Source organism: Podarcis tiliguerta, assembly GCF_965153285.1.
Source record: "Podarcis tiliguerta genome assembly, chromosome: 1".
NCBI classification, from domain to species: Eukaryota; Metazoa; Chordata; class Lepidosauria; order Squamata; family Lacertidae; genus Podarcis; species Podarcis tiliguerta.
This window is the reverse complement of record NC_139534.1, coordinates 76242192-76268300: the sequence shown is the minus strand read 5'-3', so window position 1 is coordinate 76268300 and position 26109 is coordinate 76242192. Positions and strand designations below refer to the sequence as shown.

Below are 26109 nucleotides of genomic sequence, written 5' to 3'. Positions count from 1 at the left end.
GACATTGTCACCCCCATCACAACATATATCAGAACACTGTTCCCTTCAGGCAGCACAGGTCTGTCATGCAGAGGTGAAGAGAAACAGAAGTTAATGCCACCAGAATGAAAGAAGGATACGGTATCAGTTTCACAGTGTTTTGCCTCCCCGATCTTGGGAGTTCCTAGTGGTTACCTGGCAATGGAAACCACCAAGAAAGCAGGAGAGTTCTTTGGATGTTAGCGAATAGAAGGGCAGACAAGCTATTAGATGCAAGAAAGACTTCTGTTTATTAGTTGATAACAGAATCATTAATATGAAATATAAAGCTGTACGATATAAAGACTTACAGTAAGCAAAGACTTAACAGTAAATTAAGCAAAGACTTACAATGAGCAAAGACTTAACACTAAGTAACATGTAATCAGCAGAGTAACAGCTAAGATGAGCAAAGTAGTTAAATTTACAGAATGAAGCTCAGTAGTTCGCTCCTTCGGCTTCCAATTAACAGCTGGCTGAAGCAGCTCCCTGATAAGTCTCAACACTTCCCACAGCTGCTGGGGATTTCTTAAGCAGCAAGCAGGCAACCTGACGAGATGGTTTCCTAATCAGGTCCAGATCCCGTTGGTCTGCACCAAGCGCAGCCTTCTTATACAGGGTTGTGTTATTGCCCCAACTCTATTCATTATTTTCATTGCCATGATCCTACACTTTGTCGAAGGGAAACTCCCCACCGGAGTAGAAATCATATATTGAACAGATGGATAGCTCTTCAATCTGAGCAGGCTGAAAGCAAAGAGTAAGGTTACTGTAAATTCCGTTATAGAGCTTCAGTATGCTGATGACAACATAGTGTGTGCACGCTCAGAGGATGACCCCCAAACCATCCTAAATATCTTTGCAGAAGCTTACGAAAAGCTTGGCCTATCATTCAACATCCAAAACACCAAAGTGCTGCACCAACAAGTACAAAATAACTCCTCTGCAGTGCCACAAATCCAACTCAATGGTGTAACATTGGAAAACGTCGATCACTTCTCCTACCTAGGCAATTATCTTTCCACAAGGGCCAACATTGATGCCGAAATCCAGCATCGCCTGAGCTCTGCGAGTGCAGCTTTCTCCCGACTGAAGTGCAGAGTGTTTGAGGGCTGGGACGTTCACAGGGAAACCAAAATGCTTGTTTACAAAGCTATAGTACTACCAACCTTACTGTATGCTTGTGAAACATGGACCACTTATAAACGCCATCTCGAAAGATTCCATCAACGGTGTCTCTGGAAATTTTTACAGTGTACTGGAAGAAGCAAAGATCACCAGTGTTGAAGCAATGATTCTTCAACATCAACTTTGTTGGACTGGTCATGTTGTGCAGATGCCTGATGATTGTCTTCCAAAGCAACTACTCTATTCCGAACTTAAAAATGGAAAGCGTAATGCTGGTGGTCAGCAAAAGAGGTTTAAAGACTGTCTAAAGGCAAATCTAAAAAAATGTAGTATAAACTGGGAAACACTGGCCTGCGAGCGCTCCAGTTGGAGAACAGCCTTTACCAAAGGTGTCATGGGCTTTGAAGACACTCGAACTCAGGATGCAAGGGAGAAACATGCTAAGAGGAGGGCACGCTTGGCAAATCCACACCATGATCAACTTCCGCCCGGAAACCAATGTCCCTACTGTGGAAGGACGTGTGGATCCAGAATTAGCCTCCACAGTCAGTTATGGGCTCATTGTTAAAACCGTGTTTATGGAAGACATTCTTACTCGGCTACGAGTGATTGCCAGAGAAGAAGAAGCTGCCAAGATCAGCAGGTGCCCTCCTCTAATGGGGCCTGGGAGTGGGTGCATGTGTGGGCCTTATTTCTCCTGTTGGCATGGATCAAGGCCAACAGAAAGTTCACGACATAGGCAGTCCTTCTGGCTGAGCTAAGTACAGTTCATGTCTTGGGCATGGTAACTTGTCAAACTAAGCAGGTATCTGGCAGTTGGCCAAATTCTAATTAAATAACGAAGTGAGGAACAAGCCCTTATCATCTAGATATGTAGTCCTGATTATATTTAAAGAGAGCGACGTCCTCATTATAAGTTGGCTATATGATGAGGCCCTCATTATACAAATAAATATACAAAGATTTAAAGCTACAATAAACGTTGAAACCAGGAAGCATCACCTACTGGCCATATCTGATCTGGGAATACACACAATAACAGTGGAAAAGGGAATATCAGAAAATAAGAGGTCATTTTGCCACCCTTGCATGACAAAATGCACTGGTCATATTTCACTATGTTTAGAACTGTTAAAAATATGAGAGCCTTGTCTTCTTTTTAAGGTTGTCTTATCACCTTTAGCACCAGTGCATAAATAGATAGTAGCCAAAGTTTGAGAATATTGAATGGTGGACGGACTTCAGGGTTCTTTTGTGGTTTTTTGGGAGGTGGATTCAGGAAGAGTGAAGTTTTGTGATTAACTTGAACCTATAGGTCAGGTCAGCATTGACTGCAAAAGCAGTTCTTGCAGCAGGACATAAAAAAGATGCCGCATCATAATTCAGACCACACTACTAGCCTTTAGCTTTGCAGGTGAGCTGATTTGATACATGATTACTGAGCCAGATATTAGACCCTGACATTCCCAAAGATTGTTGCTTTAAAGTGTCACTTTTTGCTAAACTTGAGTCATTATTATTGTGGTTCTATTTTGATTGCCTATGGATTTTGTAGCATATTTGAGCTGCTTTTCTTTCTTTTTGTCTTCCTTTACAAAATAACCTGATGGAAAAGTGCACTGCTATGGAGGAAAGTGTGCAAAATGACCTTGTTAATCTTGATTTCTTTGGTAGCTGGGTATCGACATTGGGATGGGAAATTTAATTGACTTTCAACAAGACAGGTGTCACTATATTTTCGAACCTACTGAAAGAGCACCTTGATATCTGTCAGTTTTGGATTTATTTGTTTTTTAGGACTGCCAACACAGCAGAAAGCTAGGGGACTTGAAGTTGTTGCATTATGTCTAGTGGATGGCACATGCTGATGAAAGTTGTAAGAGTTTTGCTTCACTGCATTGAGCCCTGGCAGACATTATGGAAATGGCTGTGGCCTGGGCTTGTGATTCTCTGATGATCTGCAATGGAGGCTAAAAAACAGTCATCCAGAGTGCTGCTTTGTGATTCTGCAGCTCCTAGTCCACTTGGGGCTGTTAAAAGATTGAGCAAGACTTTGTTTTGGGGCAAGCTAGGCTATTTTGCTTCTGGGAAAGGTGCAGCAGACCATAGACTCATAGAATCAAAACACAGTCTTGTCTGGGTGACGTCACCATCCCATGCCAACCTTGCTTACCTGCTTTATGATCAATTCAGTTGTGATCTGTGCTCATCCAAGACCATTGTCTGGTGTGTATTATTCCCACCTCACCCACGAGCTACAAATCTGTGACTGCTGCAAATTGTTTTCAGGTTTTACAAATGGCTAGAGAGAGAGATGAAAGACAATCCTAAAGAATTTACAAATAACCAGAGCACAAAATTAAAGAAACTTAATTGACTTACAAGCAGGCAGCTTCTGAAATCTGAATCTAACAAAGCAAGAGGAATGCAGTCTATGTGTTCAGCTGATATTTTATGTCACTTAGCTAATTGTTATTGCTGCAATCTGTATTGTGGGTGGGCTTTATAAGACAGTAACAATATTAATTTTAGCTGATTGAAGGTTTTTTTATGTGTTTCTTTTCTGATCTAAATGAGCTACTATGAATGGCAGCAAAAGGAAATGCTGTTTAATACAACTCAGAGTTCGGTCCTCTAGGCAAGATGGTGAAGGATTGGTGGACTACATCATCAAGCTATTTTTTTGTTTAAAGAGCAGTGCAGAGACTTTTGATATAGAAAATTGCCTGTTACTTACCTTATTAACACTTATATTCATGATGCTTAATTGTTAAAAATGCCTAGAATGGCTAATGCAGTGCCAGCTCCACCTTCGCCCTGCCTTTACTCTCAGATCTCTGGATTAGCATACCTACTTATGCTGATGAAGAGGGCAGAATTATGCATATGTTAGACTGTGGTCCTTTCTTTTCTTTTCAGTGTACTGAAGTCTGGGGAGTATCTCTGATTCATTTCCCCCCTAACTTCAATTCCCTGGGGCATCCGTGGATTTGTAGAGATCTGGTACACATAATTACCTCCAAACTTTCATATGCACTTAACTGAGGGGACTCACACATGACATTTTTCCTACCTAGAGAATTTCTGTGTTGTAGAACACTTGTGAGAAGCACGTCATGGGACAATTTTTTATTTTGTCATGAGTACATATATTGAAGTACCATCTTTCCAGTGTAATTGCAGCAAAATAAATATGCCATATTTCAACTGCACTATCTACGATATATTTTGAAAAGTTTTTTTTCTTTGATAAACATTTGGATCCCTCTTAAAATATCACCATCATAGTTTGTGTGGTGGTTCCTGAGATCGAGGAACAGGTTTTCATCTATGTTTGGCAACAATTGGATACCATTTTAAATCAAAATGGACTGAACCTTTCAAAGCCGCACTGATTTTAACCAGCAATTTCAAAATCTCCCCCAACCCCCCCTTATTTTGCTTTTTTTATTTCTTAGACCTTAAGCAATGTGTGGGTATGGGGCTTCATAATATATCGAGGGGTGCCGATTTTAATCTGCATAGAAAATTCCTCAGTGAAGAAAAAAATGTCACGTGGACATTGGTTCCAGTTTTCAGTCCACTTAGAGACTGATCCATCACAAACCCTTATATTTCAAGGCTAGACTAAGTGGAATGGGAAGGCACACAGGTGTCTGATCTGTGAGCAGTCCCAGAGATTCCTTTATGAGTCAGCCCAAGGACTGCATTGCTCCCTCCATTCGTGTAAAATATGTTCCTGTCTTTTAAACTTTTAAAAATTGGTAATCCAGTCACCCACTGCCTGGAGCAGCACGACTCCTTGTCGCTGTGTGTTTTGATTGCAAATACAGCAAGGCACTTGGGAGCAATGGGGCTTGATAATGTCATGTTGCTGTTAGGGAGAATTGTACGCACACACACAAAATGGCTACTCCAGTGTTTATTATACTATAAAAGGGACTTTAATTTGACTAGAGCTATACAGTACTGTGATATCTGTTTAACTTCAATGCTATAGTGTGTTTTCATTGCTGAGTTAATATTTCTCCTAATGTTTGATTGATTTCACAGGAGTCTGTGTATGTAATTATATTAAATGAATATTTTTTGGCCTCTATTGCCTTTTAGGGTTTCCTGACTTCCTACTGCTTTGTCTTTTTAGTGTTTGAATGACTGTCCCTGAGAGTGGCCATTTTGTTCCATAAGGAAAAGCTCCAAAGTATCTTTTATTAGGACCACAGTGTGCAACTGTGGATTTTGTAGCTATTAACACTTGGGGCCAACAGTGGGAGTTGTCTCCACTGACAGTGTAAGTTCAGAATTTGCCATCTTTTCATAAAAAGATGGAAAATGCTGCATTGGTATAACTTAACATTCAGAACTCTTGTGAAATCAAAAAAGTATTGCTAATAAAGTATTACATATATCAGATGTATATGTTTGCTCAGCACTAAGTCCTCTCAGCACTAACTAGCATAGGCAGTGCTCAGGGATGATAGGAGTTATAGTCGCAACAACATATAGAGGGCTACAGGTTCTCATTCAAAAACTTTAAAAATGGCTCCCAATAAGGGACGCGGGTGGCGCTGTGGTCTAAACCGCTGAGCCTCTTGGGCTTGCCGATCAGAAGGTCGGCGGTTCGAATCCCCACGATGCTCGAATCCTGTTGCTCAGTCCCAGCTCCTGCCAAACTAGCAGTTCAAAAGCATGGCAAAATGTGCAAGTAGATAAATAGGTACCACTCCAGCGGGAAGGTAAACGGTGTTTCCGTGCGCTGCTCTGGTTTTGCCAGAAGCGGCTTAGTCATGCTGGCCACATGACCCGGAAAAACTGGCTGTGGACAAACGCCGGCTCCCCCAGCCTGTAAAGTGAGATGAGCGCCGGAACCCCAGAGTCGTCTGCGACTGGACTTAACTGTCAGGGGTCCTTTACCTTTAAGGCAGTGTAGGCAAACAGTGTTTCTTTTTTAGTTTACAGTCAGTTTTAATTATTTTTAAAAATATTTTAAATAGTTGTTTTTAACTATTTTACTGGTAATTGTAAACTGCTTTGAGGTTCGTTTTTATTTTTGCAAAAGGTATGTAAATTTTATGAAATGTCTGCTGTCATAAGATTGAGTTCCGTTTAGAATTGACAATTGGTTCTTCCAGGAACTGTGGGAATTGGGCTCTCCAAAGAACAATCTTTGCTACATACAGTGCTGCATTCTTTCCCCCTCTGACTTCACAAAGAGGGGATAAATGATGAAATGTATTGAAGCAGAGCTAGTGCATGCCAGGTTTACAATGTAATGATACAGGTTTACAATGTAATGAATAAAAAATGAAAAACTTAATTAAGAAAAAATGATTCTTCACAAATTACTTCAAACACTAATAGGAAACCTAAAGGATTCGGTGACTTTTTGTAACACTTGTATATATGCATATCAGATTCTAGAATGTACAGTATTCAAGAAATGGAAAAACAGAAATGTACCCATTAACCTTTATGTTGCATGACAGAAGCCACAAGCTTCATTAATATTTATATGCTGAACCATTTAAGCCATATATAGTAGTACTACCACTGGGAAGATCTCAACAGCCTTGTAGTTCTGAGTGTCTCTGACTTGGCAAATGTACAGCATATTACTTCAGGAACATATTCCTGCACCATTGTTTCCAGTGACATTAATTGGGTTACATATCATTTTTCGTCGTCCTGTGGTAATTCACACATATTTCCCATAAAAGTCAATTCTCCCTTCTGTCTGGATCGGGGTGGGTAGCGGGAGGAATAACAGTTTGTAAAATAATGCAAAATCAGCTGCATTTTTTTTTATTTTTAAGAAAGGGAGCAGGATTCTGAAAACCAAGTAGTGTAAGCTGAAGATGGGCTTCAATGAATGTTTTAAGATGATTAGCAACCCTTGCCAAAAATAATTGGCAACTTGGGTAGTGCGAACAGGCAAATTGATGCCCTATAAGGGTTTAAAGATCATTTGATGGGCAGCTGCTTTGTGTTCCCTTACTGTATGAGTGGTGTCTTTAGCAAACAGAGAAGCCCTTTATTTTTATAGCCTGGAAGTTATGGAACTTCTGAAATGATGAAGGTCTACAATTATCCGTTTTGACCAGTGGGTAGCAAATGGAAAGACCTTTGGTAGTTAGAGTTGGAATGGTTTATTAAATTACTGCTGATGCAGTAATTTATACAGAAATTGATTTGGTTGGTTTTTTATATAGAAATTGATGATGGTTTTTTATAGGAAGATTTTTCTGATGCGCAGTGTAAATTAATAACGCAGAGTCTTCTTCAGTAAAAGAATAAAAGCTTTACTGAGTTAAAACTTGTTTGCAAATAACACAGCATAGTGAACAGAAGATTTAAACTAGCTTCAGAGCATACACAGAGTACCGGCTTTACTTCTGACTCAGGCTCCATACACACACTGACTCCACCCTAACTCATGGCTCCACAGCTCACAGGCTCCAAAACTGTCTCCAAACTAACAGGTTCCAAACTGTCTGCCTGCAAGTAGATCCAATACATTTATACAGAGAATGAGTCATCCTCAGGATGAGTCACAGTGATTCAGCATACAGAGTGATTGTGCAGCTTTACAGCATTTCTCAACATTTCTAGACTGCTTTACTGCTTCCCTTTACGGCTTCTGCTCTCGAATACAGTACCTTTGCCACATGACATATTCATGTTTTTAGATCTCCTGTTTCCTTTACTCTATCAGGTAGTTTTGTTTTAAAATATGCATGCAGTGTCCCAATTGACTTTGGGGGTTTAGGTGCGATTAACTATGCAAGCTCCAAGCTGACATAGTTGAGAAGCCTGATCTTGGGAGTACTTTCTTGAAGGAGTGAGGCTGCCTCCTCTTCACCCTTGAAATGCCCTGTTTTGGGAGTTTAATGCTGGCAGATATGCTATCAACTGTAGATCTCTGTCTCTTCGAGCTCTTGCCATCAGGACGGAGATACAGGACGATGAAGACAAGAACGAGCCGTCTTAAGAACAGCTTCTTCTCCAGAGCGATCTTGGCCCTGAATGGGAAGCCCGGACTTCGAAAGTCATCTAATCTCCCTTGCTGTTGTAGCACCCTGCTTGTGGTTAACGCTTAGCTGGAATGAAATATTCAACGCAGCAATAGAGAAATTAAAATAATAATTTATTTGTCAGACAAATAAATGATTGGCACAGTGGTATATTTACCAAAAGCTCTGCACCACCCCAGCCCTGGTGGCCAGCACTTATATTCCCTCAGCCCAGCCTCCTTACTCCTCCTTTGGCTGCCTCTGTCCAATCAGCCTGGTTGAAATTACTATTGGCTGTTTGCTAGAACCAATCATAAAAGATACACCCATTTCCTATTACCTTTTATGGGAGACAAAGAGCTATATTTCCTTCTATCAATATCTTACATTTGCCTTGACAAGGCGTCTTAAATATCAGATCACCCTTTGCTCTTTGCTCTTCTGCCCTTTGCTCTTCTGCCCTTCTAGCAACAGGGGAAAATGGCTAAAACAGATGGCTCATGGTTTCAAATTTTGTCATATAAACAGAGGTCTTGGGTTCACCTTCTCACACACCATCAATGAAATAAGAATCTAACATAAGAATCTAACATCTCTTACTTTCTACATTCTTTTACATTAAAGTCACATTAAAGTCAGTACATATATATATAGATTGATTTTTAGAAGGGAAGAACTTATTAAAAATCAAGTTTCTAAAATGACCAAAAGAACAAGAACTGTTTCCAAAGTGACCCAAAAAAACAACAACCTCAGAGCAGTTTCTCTTCCTCACCAGGCAGCAGCTGTTGTTGCTTTTAGCTCTTTGCCTTTTAACCTTCTCAGGATATCTTAAACCATGTTTTGATGGGAGGCACTATTTACCAACTCTAATTAATGTTTTTGCAGCTTGGATTGTATTCTGTAATTCGTATGACCTTTTGTTCCCAGCTTTTGCTCCTTTTTACAACTTTGAGGTACTGCAACAAATCAATGAGGGGCCCTTGTTCAGGAGTCAGGAGAATAAACAAAAAGACTCTCAGCCAGGTGGTTTCTGCCTGGCCTGGAGCAAGCATTTGGAGCAAGCATTTGGAGCAAGCATCTACAAATATATTTTTAAGCTTATTTTAAAATACAGATCTTTGATCAGATGCCTCACTGTATTTTACTATATTGTTTAATTAGTGTTTTTATGGAGCAGCCAAGTAATTTCATTGTCCCCGAAGGGGGCAATGACAATAAAATTATTATTATTATTATTATTATTATTATTATTTATTAAACCTGCATAGCTTCCTGCTGGCATTAACTCACAGGAATTGGGGGGGGGGGGGCTCCATAGTAGATGTTCCACCACATCCACGAGTTGCTCCCAGCCAGCAGAGACACCTTCACCCCATCTTAACCACTTTCAGCCAGATATGTAGGCAAGGATTGCTCTGAAAAAATAAGAATAAAGGCCATTGCTGACAGCTATGTTCACAATCCAGTAGGGAAAAAATGCATAAAGGAGTTGGTGCTTCAGCACTAGATAAAATAATGTGTCGCAAAACTATTCTTTTAGCTCATTCATAAAGTTATGTGAAGAACCGTATCTTAAACTCTGAACCATTTCGGTTGTGTTTAGATTGGTAGGTTCAGCTGAATAGTTAATGCACAGATAAATTATAGTTGTGTCTCCTTAGAAGCCTTTGCAACATAGAATTGTGGTGTTCTCAAAAAATAATGCTTACTATGATTGCTAGGTAGAAGCACCTCTTACATCTAACCTGCCAGAATTGCATTGGGTGGAATACAGTAAGCTGGGAGGATTTTGTTGGACATAGATAGATATTGCCTGAAGACATAATGATTCTACTGTCTAGGCAGCTGCTTGTGTTATCCTATCCCAATGAAGCAGTTTTTCAAATGCTGAGCTAGTGTGCTGAATTCATCTACCTGCCACCTATAACAAAAGCACCTAGTAATTTTGCAGCCTACTCTGAAGATATATGTATTTTTGTACTCTGATTTCCTATATATAATCTGTAAAAAAAGAGTGTACATAGATAAACACTACCTGGGCAAAGCACATCTTTGGGATTGTTACTAAGTCATGACCTACAACTTCAAACAGTCACCATGACAAGCCAACTCTTTGCCAAAAACATTTTAGACATGGTCTAAGTAAAGTCTATAGAATAGTAAAACCAAGAAAAAAGGAGAAAGAATTAAATAATTTGGTCTTTTTTGGTTGTTATTTAGCTGTTGATGTGTTGTTTTTCTGGAGAATAGCATGGCATATATTGTCTATAATAGCCAGCTTCCATTTAACCTTACTGACTGTGTTCAGCAGCAGGAAATTCCTTTTTGGAAATGGTGAATGCTGCAAGACCTAACTTGTTTTCATTTTTTGCTGTGGTCCCTGTAGAGTATCTTAAATGCTTGTTCCTTGCTTTGCCTAAAATAGCTATAAGAACTTGAAAGAAGAAATGAAGGTTAAGAGATAAAGGTTCTTCCCTTTTGTGCATTACCAGTTTGGTGACTTCTGCTCACCTTGCCTCATGCTTGCTTGTTAACTCAGACATAAAAAAGCAAGAAACAATAAAGCCCAAACAGGATAGGTGTGTTTCTAGTGACAAAAGACCCCAGTGATTTTTATTTAAAGATCTGACCAATTCTACTCTGTCCATCCAACACCTTGCTACCTGACCTAGTGTGAAGCAAAGGCATGAGGCCATGATCAGATGCGTGTTGCCTGTACATGTTACTCAAAAACAAGTCCTACAGATGCCACAGTTCTTGCTCCCTGGTAATTGAGCTTTGAGCTGTTGCCTAAGAATACAACTCGTAGCTTACAGAGTAAGTAAACATGCAAAGAAATGCAATGCAAAGAAATAGAGGAAAACAACAGAATGGGAAGAACCAGAGATATGTTCAAGAAAATTGGAGATATGAAAGGAACATTTCGTTCAAAGATTACCATAATAAAGGACAAAAGTGGTAAGGACCTAACAGAAGCAGAAGACATCAAGAAGAGGTGGCAAGAATACACAGAGGAATTATACCAGAAAGATATGGATGTCTCGTACACCCCAGGTAGAGTGGTTGCTGACCTTGAGCCAGACATCCTGGAGAGTGAAGTCAAATGGGCCTTAGAAAGCACTGCAAATAACAAGGCCAGTGGAAGTGATGGTATTCCAGCTGAACTATTTAAAATTTTAAAAGATGATGCTGTTAAGGTGCTACACTCAATATGCCAGCAAGTTTGGAAAACTCAGCAGTGGCCAGAGGATTGGAGAAGATCAGTCTACATCCCAATCCCAAAAAAGGGCAGTGCCAAAGAATGCTCCAACTACCACACAATTGCACTCATTTCACACGCTAGCAAGGGTATGCTTAAAATTCTACAAGGAAGACTCAAGCAGTATGTGGACCGAGAACTCCCAGAAGTGCAAGCTGGATTTAGAAGAGGCAGAGGAACCAGAGACCATATTGCAAACATGCGCTGGATTATGGAGAAAGCTAGAGATTTCCAGAAAGACATCTACTTCTGCTTCATTGACTATGTAAAAGCCTTTGACTGTGTCGACCACAGCAAACTATAGCAAGTTCTTAAAGAAATGGGAGTGCCTGATCACCTCATCTGTCTCCTGAGAAATCTCTATGTGGATCAAGAAGCTACAGTTAGAACTGGATATGGAACAACTGATTGGTTCAAAATTGGGAAAGGAGTACGACAAGGCTGTATTTTGTCTCCCTGTTTATTTAACTTACATGCAGAATTTATCATGCGAAAGGCTGGGCTGGATGAATCCCAAGCCGGAATTAAGATTGTTGGAAGAAATATCAACAACCTCAGATATGCAGATGACACAACCTTGATGGCAGAAAGTGAGGAGGAATTAAAAAACCTTTTATTGAGGGTGAAAGAGGAGAGTGCAAAATATGGTCTGAAGCTCAACATCAAAAAAACGAAGATCATGGCCACTGGTCCCATCACCACCTGGCAAATAGAAGGAGAAGAAATGGAGGCAGTGAGAGACTTTACTTTCTTGGGTTCCATGATCATTGCAGGAGGTGACAGCAGCCACAAAATTAAAAGATGCCTGCTTCTTGGGAGAAAAGCAATGACAAAACTAGACAGCATCTTAAAAAGCAGAGACATCACCTTGTTGACAAAGGTCCCTATAGTTAAAGCTACGGTTTTCCCAGTAGTGATGTGTAGAAGTGAGAGCTGGACCATAAAGAAGGCTGATCGCCAAAGAATTGATGCTTTTGAATTATGGTGCTGGAGGAGACTCTTGAGAGTCCCATGGACTGCAAGGAGATCAAACGTATCCATTCTTAAGGAAATCAGCCCTGAGTGCTCACTGGAAGGACAGATCGTGAAGCTGAGGCTCCAATACTTTGGCCACCTCATGAGAAGAGAAGACTCCCTGGAAAAGACCCTGATGTTGGGAAAGATGGAGGGCACAAGGAGAAGGGGACGACAGAGGACGAGATGGTTGGACAGTGTTCTTGAAGCTACCAACATGAGTTTGACCAAACTGCGGGAGGCAGTGGAAGACAGGAGTGCCTGACATGCTCTGGTCCAGGGGGTCACGAAGAGTCAGACACGACTAAATGACTAAACAACAACAATCACTTCTAAATTTGCATCTATGCATATAAATTAGCAGATTCAAAATTTATGCATATTGATGTTCTCTGTTTACCTTTTTTTGTGAGGAGACATACAAATCCTTCCCACCCCCCAAGTGTAAGTAGCCATCCTACGGGCTTTCAATAAAGGAGGGGGAAGCTTTGAGCAAGGGAGTTATAACTACAGTATACGCCTTAAAACTCATTTTATGATTACAATTTATTTTAGTTTTGCTGTCACTCAGCAACAAGCACTGTCAGTCTTAGGAAGCTAGAAGCTGCTTCTAGCACTTTGCTGTCAAAGAAATCAGTGAGACAAGTACTGTCAAGGAAGCTCCATTCAGAACTTAAATGGTTCATAATTGCCTTCTCTTGTCAAAGAACAAAAAGATCCCTTGTTGGGCTCTTTCCCCTTTTTTCTTCAGAAATGCTGTACAGAAGACAAATTAAGAAAAGAGCCTAAAGTAGCTCATAGACAAAAGCAAGTTTTAATAGTCTGGGAGCCACATATTGTTCAAAGGTATTTGTAATCCAAAACCACCTGGAGTTGAAAAACCACTACTTTTTCCAAAATTTTACTCAAAAAAATGGAACATTAGATACTAGGTGATAATTATCCAGAATTATCCAAGTCTCCATATTTTGTTTTAGTGTTTTAAACAAGGTTCAAGCACTGCTTATGACTGTCCACTCCACTCCAAAAGGCATTAAGGTAAAGGTAAAGGTACCCCTGCCCGTACGGGCCAGTAGTGTCCGACTCTAGGGCTGTGCGCCCATCTCACTTAAGAGGCCAGGGGCCAGCGCTGTCCGGAGACACTTCCGGGTAACGTGGCCAGCGTGATGAAGCTGCTCTGGTGAGCCAGCACCAGCGCAGCACACGGAAACTCCGTTTACCTTCCCGCTATAGAGCGGTACCTATTTATCTACTTGCACTTAGGGGTGCTTTCGAACTGCTAGGTGGGCAGGAGCTGGGACCGAACGACGGGAGCTCACCCCGCCGCAGGGATTCGAACCGCCGACCATGTGATCGGCAAGCCCTAGGCACTGAGGTTTTACCCACAGCGCCTCCCGCGTCCCCTCCAAAAGGCATTACGCAACTCTAAAGTCGAAATGGCAAGTCCTGTCCTATCTAGTTTTAAGATTCAGGTAGGGAAAGTAATTTGCCCACTTCATCAGACTACACAAGCTGAAATCTATCAAGGATGAAATTATTTTGGGGGGCTCCAAATTAAGAAAACACTCCTCAGTACTACCCGTGTATAAGACAAGCCCGAATTTCAAACCTAATTTTTTGGTAAAAAAAGCAACCCTAGTCTTATACACGGAAAAATACGGTAACTAGATGGAACCCTGGCTGCATCCATCTCTGACTGTTAAAATGATGGCAGCCAAGTGAGAACAAATGCAAGTGCTTTTGTCTGCATAATATCTGTGAGATATAATGCAAATAAGTCACAAGGAGTCTTTGAGGGTTCCATCAGATCTCCTAAGTCTTTTTTTGCTTGGAAAGGTGTTCCAGTGAACTAATGTTCACTAATGTGTTCCAGTGAACTAAATGTGGCATTACCATGCTTAGGATGGGGCATTAAAGTCTCATTTATTTTTATATTCCAAGAGTACCATCTTTTGCATGTTTGTTGTTGTTGTTGGCCATGATCTTCATTTTTTTGATGTTGAGCTTCAGACCATATTTTGCACTCTCCTCTTTCACCCTCATTAAAAGGTTCTTTAATTCTTCCTCACTTTCTGCCATCAAGGTTGTGTCATCTGCATATCTGAGGTTGTTGATATTTATTCCGGCTTCGGATTCATCCCTTCTAGTCTTTCACATGATGAATTCTGCATATAAGTTAAATTAGCAGGGAGACAATATACAGCCTTGTTCTACTCCTTTCCCAATTTTGAACCAATCAGTTCTAACTGTAGCTTCTTGTCCCACATAGAGATTTCTCAGGAGACAGATGAGGTGATCAGGCACTCCCATTTCTTTAAGAACTTGCCATAATTAGCTGTGGTCAACACAGTCAAATGCTTTTGCGTAGTCAATGAAGCAGAAGTAGATGTTTTTCTGGAAATCTCTAGCTTTCTCCATAATCCAGCACATGTTTGCAATTTGGTCTCTGGTTCCTCTGCCCCTTCGAAATCCAGCTTACACTACTGGGAGTTCTCAGTCCACATACTGCTTAAGCCTGCCTTGTAGAATTTTAAGCATAACCTTGCTAGTGTGTGAAATGAGTGCAGTTGTGCAGTAGTTGGAGCATTCTTTGGCACTGCCCTTCTTTGGGATTGGGATGTAGACTGATCTTTTCCAATCCTCTGACCACTGCCATTACTGTAGTTTAAATAAAAATACAATACATCTCAATATAGTGGGGAAGTCTGTGTCCAGGTGACATGTATGCCTTCTCTGTTGTATGGGTCCTAACTATTGATGCATAACTTCAAGGCTCCTGATCTTCCTTGTTATCATCAAACCAGACTTGGACTCGATGTTCCTTAAAACAGAGGGTATCTTTAGACAGAAAACCGTTGGCCACTCTTAAGAGCCCAGTTTATTTTTCCCTTTAGTGATGTGTTCTGCTTAAACAAGAAAACGGAACCTTTTCCAGATATGTATCTTCATTTTTTTGGTGCATGCATTTCTATGCCCTGGGTAGTAGGATTACTGTGTTTGGGTTTGCTTTGATGAGTGCCATGGCCTGTCTGGACACAGAGGAATGGTGGGAGGCACCTGATGGGAAACCCCCATGGGAAGAAGGCTCAGAGCCCAGTGATTGGCGGTGGGATAATCATGAGTGGTCAGAGCGAGAAGAGGGAAAAGACTAGAAAGAGGAAGTGTCAGAAGCTGAAGACATAACAGGTTTTAGAGAGCAGGGAGAGCCTGTGGCAGAGAGAATCCCAGAAGCGGAAGCAGGAGAGGAGGGAGGCCAAGATACAAAGAAGAGTCAGCCAGGTGAGGAAGCAAAGGTGTCTCCCCCTCCTGCTTTGATAAGCTCCCCCTTTCCATGGTCTCCCAGGACTAGGAGGGGTATGTGTGGGAGGAGCATGCTGTCACAGTCTCAGATTGCTTGGGAAGAACCTGGTAGAGGAGGAGACTTAGGTAGCTGTGGGAAGGGGGGGACCCTTAGTCTCTACAACTGCCTCATAGGAGAAAGGCCTGCCGAAGAAGAGTTGCTGTGCTCACTAGGCCTGGCAGTCCTGAACAGATCCTGTTTCTTCTAATAAAGAGTTAACTTCACTTACTCCATCAATTTAATGCTGGCGTGCTCCTGCCATGAGTTTCTAGGTTATTTTTGCCTTCTCTTCAAGTTCATTTTCAAGTTGCAATATTAAATTTAAACATTTCATTTAATATTAAAATACTTTGTTTTGCTGCTTAGATACATTTAATGGCAGTTAAAACTTTATGTGTGTTAGATGATGCAAACTCATTTTTTATCCTTTCTCTCTCTTTTGCCAGACATGCATTTGTGCACAAATTCCTAGTCAGTAATTTATTGCATGAGCGAGTCTGTCAGGGTTTTCCATTTCACAGTGTGGGTCAATATTTTTTTCTTGTGGAAAAAATGGTAACTGATATATATTGCACAGCATTCCATGTGTTTTTCCCTTGTCAAAAGTTTACCAGACTTTTGTTATAAAGAAAGCAGACTGAAGTCAGAAAGGTGGGTGGGGGGGAATAGAATGAACAAAAACTCACTTTCAAAGCTGCGAATGTTAACTTTTAAAGGTCTCTCCCCCTGTATTTTAATAGCTGCCAAGGAAAATCTTCAGTACCCAGGTGTCAGGGCATGTTTCAACTGCTGGCATCCTTGGGCAGTTGCCAAGGTCCCAGTACTGGCATCTGCTCTCAGCCCTTTTTAACTCAATCTCAACTTTCCATTCTGAGCAGCTCTAAATACCTACGCTCATTTCCCAGAATGCCCATCTCTCTGAGGCATTGGCTACAGTCACAGATTTCAGTAAACCAAGGATGAGAAACTACTGACTCACAGCTTCTGCTGCTCAACTGTGACCCCATGCAGCAATTAAGCTTAGAAAAATCAACTTCTTTTTGAACCAGTGGCATCTTTTTAAATATCTAACTGGTGTGTCAGCGGAGGGGGCAGTTTGAATGAGAAAGGGAGGGAGAGGGGAAATGGCGTGACCCTAACCATGATATGACCACTAGGGGGCACTTTTCTGTGGGCCATCTCAAATCTGGGAGCAGACTCTGTCAGGTGCATAAGATTTCTAGTCTGTAATGAGAATGGCTTTGAACGGTGCATGATTGATTCCTAGCCTTAATTCTGGCTAGATGTTATATTTGGAGGCTGTATTTTGGGTGGGTGGCTAGCATTATCACACACACATACACATGCATGTTTAAATAAACATACAGGCATCATAATAAATGTAATTTTCAAGAGCAATTGTTTTCATTAATTCGCAGGACACATGACTGAATAGTGCACGGCAGGTAAAATGAAATTGATTCTTCTTCTTTTTAAATGCAGTTACTTTGAACTGGAAAGCAGTGGCCTGAGAGATGAAATAAGATACCACTACAGATTTAATGGAAAGTCAAGAACAGAAGTATTTCCGTATCGGCTGGCAGATGGACAGTGGCATAAGATTGCGTTATCACTTAGTGCATCCCACCTCCTGCTTCATGTCGACTGCAATAGGTAAAGTTACTTCTCTGCACGTTTCTCTTGAATATCTGCCTGCTCTTCAGACTAAAACTAATTATTTGATGAAATCTGCCATAAAGTTCTGTATGTGCCAAAAAACCCCACAAAAAATTGCAGAGAAAAGTGAATGTGACAGAAGACAGCATTAGAATGAAACAGTAAGCCTGTGATTATGAACAAAAGGCTGATTGCTGATTTTGGGGTAGCGGGTAGGATATTGAATATATCTCCACGTTCTGTAGATATGTGCTCAAGCAATGTTTGCCTTGATTACATATAATGCACTGCACTGAGCTGTCCACAGCTTTCCGAGTGAGAAAGGCTTCTCAGTATACCTCCATCGCTTGAAGGTATTATGTGTTGTTGTTTTTTAAAAAAGTTCTTTGAATGTAATCTAGTGCTTTGGGGGGGGGGATCTTTAAAATCTTTTCTAAACATAAACGTCTAAAAGAGCGATATACCTTAATTGTTTAGAACTCCTACTAATTCTCTGCATCAATTTGTTCTGCCATTCTGTAAGATGTTCACAGTAGATACAGGCTTACTTTATTGGGGGGGGGGATGGGGACTCGTTGTGATATTGTAACATTTATTCATTTATTAATGTATAAGCTTGAGCAGATGCTGAGGGTGCAGAAGGAAGCACACATGCAGTTCCAGATCTACAAGCCCAAACCTCACTAGAAACTAACTTGCAAAGGCTACAAGATTCTACACTAGAATACTTAATGATGTTAGGTATAAAGCAACTTTGATTCCAGTGTCTTTTAACTCACCTAAAATCATAATTCTGACATAACAAAAACAGAGAATAACCTTGAAGCATTAGCTATTAAAGACTTTAAAAGCATTATGTTACACTTACTACATCCTCTTAGAATCTTGGTTGAACTGGCATAAATCATACATCACGAAATGCCTACAATATCTGGGGGAAAACATATGGGGATATTTGGCATTTTATTTGTCATGGGTTGCCTGTTTTTAGTTGGATTGGCTGGCCAGTGACCATGACATGACATTTATCACATTTAAAATTTATTTAAGGTATTTAGGAATGGGTTGTATCAGGTGATTTTGTCTGTACGTGATGGTTATGTGATTGAGGGTAAACCTTGTAGGAAAAACAATGGCTGAAGTGCTGGATATTCATTTATCATTTTCATATTTTCTCTCTGTGTCATGAATTGTGTAAGAAGATAGATTCCTTTACATGCCTATATGATCCAGCACTAGGCGGTACAATATTTTTAACTGAAAAAAACATTTGGGGAAAATATCTGCACCAAGGAACATATAATCATTTATTGTTATAGGAAATTATAGAATTCGTTTATTTTGGTTACATGCTTGAAATGCACATTATTTGAAAAAAGTATTGCATAGTGTAGATAACATCATACATTCAATATTTATATTGAACATAATTTTTATTTTATTGTACAAAATTTTTGTTTTTATGTATACAGTAACCTCACAACAGATAAATGGCAAAAGAGCCAGCTTGCAAACTCAGCTGCCTACAGCATTTTTCTTTGTAAAATGCTCTGCATGTAAGCTTGTTTTAGGCAGTAATCATGCAGGGGACTATGACTTGAGCTACTTTCTGACAGCACGCCATTTTTACACGGACATTCATGAACCGGAGCTCACTTAGCCCAAGTGCAGGGGGATTCTGCTGTTCTTGCTGTAGCAGACTAGCATGGCTTCCTTTTGGATTCCTCACACCCCACCCCCAGTAGCTGACAATCCAGAGAGGATGTGCTGCACTGTTTGCCCATAATATATGAGAAATTCGTTTTCCATGACCAATATGCATCACATCTCCTAAGAGTTACTTTACGTAATGGGACAACATCAATGTCTCTAAAATACACATTCAAAGGGCATTTTCATTGAAATATGGTATATGCTTGAAGAGCATGCATTTTAAAAAAACACATTTCCACTTGTTTTCTCTGGCTGAAGAGCTTAAAGGATTGCTAATGGGCACTTAAGCATATGCTGTTCTCAGTGGCATTTCCTAGAATGCCTTTCTTGCCCTAAAATGTGTACATATTGGTTTACAAGGAGTTGTTTATTTGTATACATTTGTATACTGTTTATCATAAAAAGTGGTTGACAAAAATATATATTAAAAAGTTCAAATAAAACTTCTGATTAATAAATTCAAATACCAATGGTACAATTGAGGGAAAGTCTGGTTAAACAGAACAGTTTGAAGCAAAATATTGGGGGAGGGAATTCAGTGTTGATGCCTGCTAAATTTGAGTTGTTCTCAAGTTAAACGTCACAGAATTTGATTCATAATAAAAGCATGCTGGCCACATGACCCGAAAATATTGTCTGCGAAAGCAGACAGGTGCGGGCTCCCTCAGCCTATAAAGCGAGATGAGTGCCACAACCCTAGAGTCATTCGCGACTGGACTTAATTGTCCGGGGTACCTTTACCTTTTTAAGAGTGAAGAAAGCAACAGTTAGCATGGCCTTCTGTTGAGTGAATCCTATAATTATTTAAAATTATATCCACTCACTCTTTCTTATATCATAGAAAGCACGAGGAATTACTGTAGATACAGTTCAGTCTTTATGTTTCTACTTTAAAGTAAGTCCCATTGATTTCAATGTAGCTTGCTCACAAGTAAGTGGGTAGAGGATTTCAACCTTAACATATTGGGAGGAGTTCAATATCACACTAAGGCAATCCTCCCATCAGGACAAGCATTTAGGCTTGCCAGATGGAACAATCCCTTTTCTCCCACACATGCTCTTCAAGGGGATTTTCCAAACTGCCCTGCAAGCCAATTTTTTGGGGGTGCGGGAGAAGGGGGGAAGTCCTTGTAGCTTAGCCTTCTGGTATCAGTAACACTGAGCAGAAGAATATACCTTCCAGATTTTGACTTGTTTGTGGATTGCTCTTGGCTCCAGCCTAGACCTGGCAGTCTCCTTTCTAGACTGGGATAGTGAAATTTTTGGCAGGTACTAAACACCAATTAGAGCATGCTCTAGTTCAGGGGTGCACAACCTGCAGCCCTCCAGAAGTTGTTGGGCTACACCTCCCATCATCCCTGATCACCGGCTATGCTGGCTGGGGCTGATGGGAGTTGTAGTCCAGAAACATCTGGAGGGCCGCAGGTTGTGCACCCCTGCTGTAGTTGATAGTTCATATATGTATATGGGTGCATCATAACACTTTTTCATGCTAGAGCCATGTACTTAGCACTTCCTTGACTTCTAAGCTGTCTCCCTTGGTAACACTTGGTAGTTCCGTGGAGTGAAGGAAGGGTGCTTGCCCTCTGGTGCCACACTACTATTACAGCTTTTGAAGCAAAGGTCCGTCCAGCCTCTCAGTTGAATTTCCTTCTCTTTGTGTTTCTAGATACAGTAGCAAACACCTGAAAGGCAGGTGCAGAGAAATCCTGACATCTTGTAAACACTTCTTGAAGGGCTGTATGTGAGGCACTGGAAAAAAAAGATAATGAACTTGATCCTTCCTCCTTAGAGTCTTGACTATAATTAACTGAACTGCTTCTTTCCTAATGCTGATTGATAGCTCAGTTGTCTTAGCCTCTTTGACATGCTTATGTCCAGTAGTTTTTTCAGTGCCTTTGTTCTGTGTGAAAGACAGGGTTTCTGCATTTTTTTATTTGCTCAAGCTTATACCCCTCCAATAAGAAAGTTCAATGAAATAATTTCAAATAGCTTATTCTCTGGTGACTAGCTCATGGACTAATTAGGCTTTTAAAGTTATAACCACAATATGGCTGTTGGTAAATGCCAGATAGGTGATTGCAATTTGCTAATAGCTTAGGCTAAGGGGATTCCTTCAGGATGTTTACCAGATTAAAAGCACTGGATGTTGGGTCCAATGATTCAGATTAAAGGAAATAGAGGTCCTTATCAAATGATATTTTCAGGCTTGATTCCCTTCTACCTGATCCTCTTCTGCAATACTAGTTCTGAAGACAATGTTGAAATATTCGGTCCAAATGTTTGAGTGGTGCTTTGCCTTGAACCAACCCCTAACTTGTAAACAAAGCAAAGCAAGGCAGCATGAGAGTTGTGGAGTGTATGTGTGAGAGTTGACTAATAATGTCACAGGCACTCTATAGTAGATACACTTGTGCAACCACATTTCAGGCCAAGGGCAGGTCAGTCTAGGAGTTTGGCTGCTTTGACCCAGCTTCTAAGTTTAGGGGACAGAGAATGAAACATACTTTGAAGTCAAAGTGAAGCAAGTTCAAATAGCAAAGTGGTCAGCTGTTTAAGTGATGCAGAAAGACCTGAAGCAGCAAAGGTACCTACACAAATCAGGATAGTTATATCAATTGCCACCCTGAGCCAGTTAAATAGCACATTCTGCTAATATACTGCTTTTTAAAAAATAACTTCTTATCTAAACTTTTGTATACAAAAGAGAACTGAACATTTTCTTAATTTTTTCCATCCAAGTCTTCTGCTGACACTTCAGTCAATTTCTTAAGGCTGTGAAAGTGATTAGCAGTGCCTTACAAAGGGCATGGCAACCAGGAGTACTGTCAAGAGCTGCCAAAGTATCTGAGCTTTCCTAATCTTCAGTGGGTGGAAGGCTGCACTTGAAAGTACATGTGGAATCCAGTATTAGGGAGGGCAGATTTCACATATCAATTTTGCCATTTTACGATGGCTTAGTAGCATCTTAGGCTTGGAGATGAGTTCTGAATGTTTAATGAAAGGCAGTGGTTTTCTGAGCTTCTTTGAGCAAATTAAGTCACAGGAGAAAGAAATGCTGTTTTAGTTGGTAGACTTGTGGGTTTTGCATCCTTTAGTGGTGTTCACTGCTTTCCCTTTTAATTGCTCATTCAGTTCAGGTGAAGAAAATGCTGGAGTGTGAGAAAAAATAGTTGCTGAAGTTTGTAGTCTCCCTCAGTTTACAAGGGGTGTTAAGGAGGAGCTACAAAGCGTGTTCTCCCTATCAGAGAGCACGTGTTGTGGTGGGGGCTAGAAGGCCACCCCACTGTTGCTGGGCAGTTACGTTTGAATGGCTACAGGCAGTGATTGGGTATTTTGAGTCTTGGGGGAGAATTTGTTGTTGCTAATTTGTAAGAGGGGTCAAAGATTTTAAATACTGGACACGCAGCCTTGAATTGGGGGGGGGGGTCTTTCTTTGATCTTGCTATGCCTGTCATGGGGTTGCCTGCTTTTGGGGCAGGGGCCTGGTAGGAATTTTGTCCATTTGGCTAATTGGCTGGTGCCATTTGGTTTTTGCCTACTGCGTAGCAAATCGTCACAGCTTGTAAGGTTGGTGGTTAGGCATTGGTTAAAATTGGTTAGTGGAGGGATAAATGCCTACCCCTCCAATGGTGCTGCTGCAAGGGAATTCCATTAAAGGAATCCAGGGGCTTGCCATCCTTTCCTCCAAGTCCCTGGCATTGGACTTGGGCCGTGCAAGCCCCCGGGAGCATGCAGGTGAGAAGTGAGGGACTGATGTCCAGCTTCATTTCTCCCCAATATTGTTTTCCGTGACTGGCTTCCGCTGGAATCCCGAAGTCAGTTCTGTCCCTGGGGCAAGGACATATAGTTGTAACCAATGCCTAAGCAACCACTCACTTGTGTGTATTTAAATAAAGTTGTGGCCAAAAACCTTAAACAAAATTGATGTGTGAAGTGTGAGTTTATTTGGGGTGGCTTGCGGACCTCGACACACAACCATTCTTATCTATGGCAGTGTTACATTTAGCAAGATAAGTTGGTTGTCTTTTTAACATGAGTGGTGCTAATACAAAATGTAAAGGTAAAGGTAAAGGTGCCCCTGACCATTAGGTCTAGTCACGGATGACTCTGGGGTTGCGCACTAATGCAAAATAGGTGATCTCTATTAAATTTTGCCTTGAGCTGTCATTGCAGGGGAAGAGGTGAAATTTTCTACTGAATGTGAATGTTATTCTTTTTTCACTTTTTTTGAACCATTAGTGTGTTTTATGCCATATTGGCCTTGTTCACACTTCATAATAAGCCACCGTAGATGTCTTGTTGACATTGAGCAGTGTGCTAGTGTATGCTGCCCAGTTGTTCCTTTCCTGATGTGAGCAGCTGTCAACAATGTATGCAGTTCTGGCTTATTATTAAAGCTAAACCTGGGATCGTCATTTACTTATATTTTTAGACTGCCCTTCAATCTTGATAATATATACAGGGTGATTAATAATGAAGTATACAATTTCCATTTACTATAAATGGAAACTGTATACTTCATTATGAATCACCCTGTACTTTAGGCCATCTGTTAACCAAGGCTTTCAGGACAGTGTACAAAGAATACAGTAAAATATAAAATCAACAATAAAATAATACAATTAGTAAAGTCACAGCTGAATTACAAAACAGCAGTAATTCAAAAGTCACAATGAGTAGAAACTGGCCAACCAAATGCCCCCAATCCATATTTATGCTTTCCAAACTGTTCCATATGCAGTATACTAATTCGTAGTATCACTTTCAACACCTGAATGCTGATTAGTCATTGACCTCAGGCATTCAAATGTGGTGTAAAATTGTAATTTTAATGCTTAAATATGCAAAGAGAAGCTACTTGAAAGATTAGTGGCATTCTAGGCTAAAAAAATGAGTCTTCTTGAACATGTTGTCATAATTTAACTATGCTGTAATGAGATGTGACTAACAAAAGTGTGGGGTTCAATAAAATGTATCCAAGGAAATGCATTTGTCCATATGTTAGTCACTTTAACATCTGTTCTTCTATGTCCTAAAATTGCTCTTCCCAATGGCAATTCAAAAGTCTTAGTTAAATAATTTCAGGTGTAACTCAAAGATGACCAACACCAATAAGTGTTCTTGATTAAAAACCAAAAGCAATGTTGTTATTATTATTGGCATTAGCAAATGTCCAGTTGATGTCTGAAGAGTAACAGAAGGGGAAATGTTCAGCTAAATGCAGATAATCTTACATTCAGTAAAATAAAATTCTCCAAGAAACGTGTGACAAATTCTTTGGGACTTGAACACACTAGTACTGTAATGCTTCCTCAAAATTTTAGATTAGGAAGTTATATAGATGTTCACATTTATATACGTAAGTAAAACCTCTGCTCAGTGCTTTGGGACCTAATAAGGTAAAGGTAAAGGGACCCCTGACCAGTAGGTCCAGTCATGACCGACTCTGGGGTTGCGGCGCTCATCTCACTTTATTAGCCGAGGGAGCCGGCATACAGCTTCTGGGTCATGTGGCCGCTTCTGGTACCTATTTATCTACTTGCACTTTGACGTGCTTTCGAACTGCTAGGTGGGCAGGAGCAGGGACTGAGCAACGGGAGCTCACCCCATCGCGGGGATTCAAACCGCCGACCTTCTGATCGGCAAGTCCTAGGCTCTGTGGTTTAACTCACAGCGCCACCCGCGTCCCTTGGGATCTAATACTTCATATCAAATTCAGATCAGTTACTGGAACTGTGAAATAGTGTTCAAAAGGGAAATATATATTTAGGAAATTGCATAGCATTTGAAGATATATAACTTATAGAAAAACGTAATTGAAATCCATTAAGAAGTCCCTTGCTGTTTCATAGTATTATGTATCATAGTATTGTTCACCTGCTTTGAAACACCCAAAGTGTCTATATTAGCCCTGGCTATATGTGGAATCTCTCAGTCATCATTGATATATTCAGAGGACCCACTTCCATCTTTTGAGTCCCCTAGCCAGAGGCTGCTGGTGCCTATGACACCTGAAAGGGCCACTATGAGGTCACACGGGCATTGCCAATGTGGTCAGGAGGGTTTGGCCAGGTTGTCCCCTTCCTCCTTGCTTGCAAAGATACTGTATACACTTGGACATTTCAATTTTATAAATACTTAGCACCTAACCACACCGGAAGGAAAGAAGTGGTACTTAAGACTTACAGTAGTTTTGCCATTTGGGTGCTTCTTGGATTAATGCTATTTAGGTTAGGTCCTTGGCTATGTGAAATTACTGCCATTGTTTGTTAATATATTTTGTAACCGTTGTATTTCTCCAGAATAACAGTGATGCAGTAAACAAGTCATGCCTTGATGTAGCTTGATTATGAAGCTCAGTGGTTGAAAGAAGGCTAGGATACATGCTGTGTGTGACTATATTCCTTGTTTTGTCACAGGCATTCTGTGTATGAATGGAGAGTTGTATATTGCAGTCAACTGATTTACAAGACTGGGATGTTATAATGGTTGCCTCTATTGTCGTGGTGATTGTTGGCTCCCTGTGTGATACATTTGCAGCATTGTGTAATGGAATGAATTGTTCTAGGCAGTTAAGATGATAGATTTCGGGATGAGCAAGCACAATGAATTTGATACATTTGAGCAAACTGCCAAATGTTTGCCTGTTGTAGATTTCTCCTTGCTAAGCTTTCTAAAGCTTGTGCTTAGTTGCAGGGTACTCCCTCAGATGGTAAATAATGATAAACATTTGACATCCAATGCATATCTACTTTGGGTGTATGTGTTCTTGCTGTCTTTGTTGTTATGTTAAGTTATTTTTGTGTTTTTGTACTGTAAACCACCTTGTGATCCTCAGATGAAGGGCAGTATAGTAAGTAAGTAAGTAAGTAAGTAAGTAAGTAAATACTTGATAGATTGAAATGTAACATCCTAACCCTAACCCTCATATAACAAAAAGCTCCCAGTATATTGGAAATGAGTAT

At 40.5% G+C, this 26109-nt stretch overlaps 1 protein-coding gene across 4 annotated transcripts in view; it reads left to right on the top strand.

Moving 5' to 3' along the window:
• NELL1 (neural EGFL like 1) overlaps positions 1-26109 on the top strand; it is a 356446-nt gene that overhangs the window by 61749 nt on the left and 268588 nt on the right. For all 4 annotated transcript variants that reach the window (XM_083430920.1, XM_083430921.1, XM_083430923.1 and 1 more), the window contains exon 4: positions 17255-17425. In XM_083430920.1, the coding sequence (XP_083287046.1) occupies positions 17255-17425 (171 nt within the window). The remainder of the gene's footprint in view (positions 1-17254; positions 17426-26109) is intronic.